General features: G+C 37.4%; 1 protein-coding gene across 1 annotated transcript in view; it reads right to left on the bottom strand.

Moving 5' to 3' along the window:
• The window catches only part of sctr (secretin receptor), a 24,323-nt gene continuing 20,504 nt past the window's right edge, over positions 1-3,819 (bottom strand). The window contains exons 11-13 of the mRNA XM_086266693.1: positions 2,373-2,511; positions 2,068-2,109; positions 1-411 (exon numbers count right to left, since the gene is read on the bottom strand). Coding sequence (XP_086122819.1) covers positions 238-411; positions 2,068-2,109; positions 2,373-2,511 — 355 coding nt within the window. The 3' untranslated portion in view covers positions 1-237. The remainder of the gene's footprint in view (positions 412-2,067; positions 2,110-2,372; positions 2,512-3,819) is intronic.

Here is a 3,819-nt window from a genome sequence, read left to right as displayed (position 1 = left end):
ATATATGTGTGTGTGTGTGTATAGTACTACATTTGTTGTGTCATGATGCAAACATCCCGTTCAGAGGCATTTACCTGGATATTTTAACATGTGAGTGTATGAGGATTGTATATATATTTCAGATACATTTGGAAAAGTGTACTTAGTTTTGTTGCTCTGCCTTCTTTGCACACATTTGTGTCTAAAATGGAGAAGACATCATCTTGTATTTCTCTCGCTGAGGAACCTCGTATCATGCTACACCAGACCAGACTCGGGTGTGGAGGCTGATTTAAATAGAAGAGTGATGTTGGTGGGGCCCCGCTCAGAGCCCCCGCTCTGGCTCATGCTGCCGCACTTCCTCCTGTGCTCCAACTGCACGCGGTGCTTCATCTTCCACCTCCGCCACCTCCTCTGGATCTCGTTCTGCACCTGGAGAACAATTATTGCTATTAATTATTGCTACACTGGGGAAAAGTTGGCTCGCAGTTATATTTTAAGATTAAACACAGTCACAATGGTGATAAAGAAGAAATATTTTCTGTGGATTTAAACTTTTAAATTGCACCAGTTCCTCACTTCTTGGCCATAAAATTAAAAGCCAAGTGTTACTTTCCCAGATATTACATATTAATTACTATATGGGTTTATTATTATTATTGTTTTTATTAGGGCTGTTCGATATAACCACATATATCGGATGATGATATGAAAACGTCTATGTTTCAAATTACGCTATTGTTTGTTTTGCAAAGTAAACTGTTTAAGGTAATATTTATTTGATCGTTTTGATGGTCACTGTGGAGTTTCAAGACGTTCTCTCTTTTTCTTATATTTAATATAACCACACTACGGACGGACAAACGACTGTTTTTATGCGTTGTCGTTAGCAACAACGACGGTAAAACCATCGCGTGGCTCTGTCGTCCACTGTTTATTTCCACATAAACCTTTCACAATAAAGCTGAAGATCCTGTTTAGATTTTTCAAAATAAACGGAATCACATGACATAGAATGCAGAGTGTTTACAAAAGAGAAGCTAAAAAGAGCCGTCAGGTGCTAAAAACAAACAAACTTAGAAGCTTAGAACAGGCTTTTCCCCGCAGCACGCGTGGAATAAATACTCACAAAGAGAATTGAGGCCGTTACAACTTATGTAACACTCGAGTCCAGATACACACGCTGAGCTGAAAACACGTCACGCAAGTCGAGTTGCCCGAGATTCACAGAATTTACAGAAAATGTAAAACTTTTGTTATTATATATTATTGTCGGGACGATAAATGCCTTATATCGGGATATGAGATTTTGGTCATATCACACAGCCCTAGTTGTTATTATTATTATTATTATTATTATTATTATTATTATTATTTTCCATTTGATTTTTCAAGAACTAATCACGTCAGCAATGTCTTGTGTACTGATTGGTGTAAAAGTGCCAAAACTCCAGGAGGTTCAACAGTAAGTTGAATTGAAACTGTAAAAATTCCTGGGTGTACATGGGGAAAGATGTTGTATGAGCCTGAGAAAAATTAACACTGGGACCAGGACTATCAAAGAACCTTAACCTTGTGATTCTTTATTAAATGGCCAGTTTGGGCAATTTTAGTTTTTATTTCATATTTTTCTAAAAGCAGGCTTTTAGAAAAATGTTATGAAGCCTGCAGTCCACACATGCAGTGGTTCCAGGCAAAGTGACACTTGTTACAAATAGTGAAGATCTCATATATTGTTATTGTACAGATCTGGGCCTGCCCTGCCTTTGTGTAAGCTCTTTAAGAAAAACTTGGACGACTGTTTATTTGGTCTGTACCGAATAAATCAAAGTGATTTCTTCTAGGAATCTTTTGCAATTAAATATAAATGCAATGTTTGTTTCTGTGCCAGCTGTTTACCTAATGTGTTCAGTCATTTTTAAAGTTGGACTATTTCCAGGTTGTTTCTAGGATGGATGGTACAACCACCACACTGCTAATTAGACTTTGACAAGTTTATTTTCTGTAATTTTGCATGTGAACAGTAAGCTTACATCTAGAAATGACAACATAATGTTTCATGGGTATAAAGGGAAAAATAAACCTTACCTCCCCGTTCAGGAAACAGTACAGAAGCGCTACGACAAATCCCTGAAACAACACGTACAGAAACATAACTGACAGGCTGCTGTTAGTGCATGTGGATATTTTTAGAAGCTTCCTGTTCTAGTCTCTCATACAATGAAGCTGCTGAATGCAGCAAATGATTCTTTAAAGAACACTTTCTTTACTGCAGGAACAAATGCACTGTTCAAATACACACCAATGTTCCTGCCGTGTACAAATAGACTTCTGTGTTAGGAGAAAATTAAAGGTGGTGATTAGACAACAGCTTACAGTTGGCTTTACTGTACCTGAGTAGAAGCAAAAGCCAGCTCAATAAAGTTCCAGATTTCATAGGTCCTGCCGCGGACTTTGTGTGGAAGGAAAGCAAAGAGAATGTAGTGTAAGCCAAAGAGCGACACCAGGAGGAAGGATGACTTGGCAAGTTTCCTGTTGTTTGAAGAATAACAGTGTATGAACCATTAGAATTAAAGTGAGAAAGTCTACAAACCTCTTTGAAAATATCAGACAAATAATAATACACAGACCACTGGGAAAAAATAAAAACCTGTGATCAAAAAGAGCAAACTTAAACACAAATGGACCTCAAATCAAAACTGAAGCAGATGTCGGCCCTTTTGCCCATTTTTAGAATATAAGCTAACATTTTTTAAAATTTTGATCAAAAGGTTGAGTGACACAGAAACTCCACAACACCGATTCATCCCGAATGTTAAGGATGAACGTACATGTGTTTTCTTCTCCAGGTTCTGTGAGTCAGGGCATTCGATTTTAAATAAAATAACACATCTAGCTGCAAACTGCAACACAGGGCGTAACTGCTCAGCTGCACAAATTCACCTCAGCAGCTTGATCTGACTATGTTATGAAGCAGTCTCACCTCCACCTCCACCCCAACACCAACAACATGATCTGATCATCCGGGACATAATGATGTCCCAGATGTATCCAATGGATAAAGTTCATGTTCATATTGCTCAGATTCAACTATTTCACTTAGTCCCACTTTAAAAAAAAACAACAAAGCACAAATGTTATTACTGTGACAGGAGTATGAAGGAATCCAGTGGCTAACTCATGTCTTTCAAACACTTCTTCCATTGCTACAGTGGTTAAACCCGACATAGTCAAGTAGGACCTCAATGATTATCTTATACACATGCAGCTAGAGCTAAGTGGGGAAGTAGCTCACCTTTTATGGTGAGCTTACTGTGGTGTATAAACCCTCAAAGTAATGCATTACTGTAATCATATTGCATTTGTCTACAATGTAAAAATTTATAACAAATACTAAATTCAGGAATCACATTATAGTTACTAATAAAAAAAAGTGCTGCTGCTGCTTTTGTGTTCATCTGGAGTTGCATAGATAGTTAATAAACACTTAAAGCCACAGAATAAAGTATAGTACAAATATGTGTGTGGATGGGTGAATGATGCCTGTAGCAAACTTTTCTCTCCAAGTGTCAGTCCATTTGCTACTTTCCAACCTAGAGCAGGCTTAGGTGTAATTACATTTCCTCTTGTCACCATAACGTTTTCCGAGCGTTCTGACTTAGGTGGAAGCTTTATGGTATTACTAAGATCTAAGGTACTAAAAAGAAAAAGATTTGTGAGCATTTGAAAAGTTTAGTGTTACACTGTTAACTGCAAGTGCCCAGGTACTATTACAAAGTAAAGGTAATGTAATGATTCACAAATTACTTTCTACATCAGTAAATCACATGGGTGTTTAAA

This window comes from Aulonocara sp. 'chitande type north' Nkhata Bay, linkage group LG16, assembly GCF_057382095.1.
Source record: "Aulonocara sp. 'chitande type north' Nkhata Bay isolate Kocher_YH1m ecotype deep benthic linkage group LG16, A_spYH_male_GT1.1, whole genome shotgun sequence".
NCBI classification, from domain to species: Eukaryota; Metazoa; Chordata; class Actinopteri; order Cichliformes; family Cichlidae; genus Aulonocara; species Aulonocara sp. 'chitande type north' Nkhata Bay.
The sequence above is the reverse complement of the archived record's forward strand: the minus strand, read 5'-3'. Positions and strand labels throughout refer to the sequence as shown.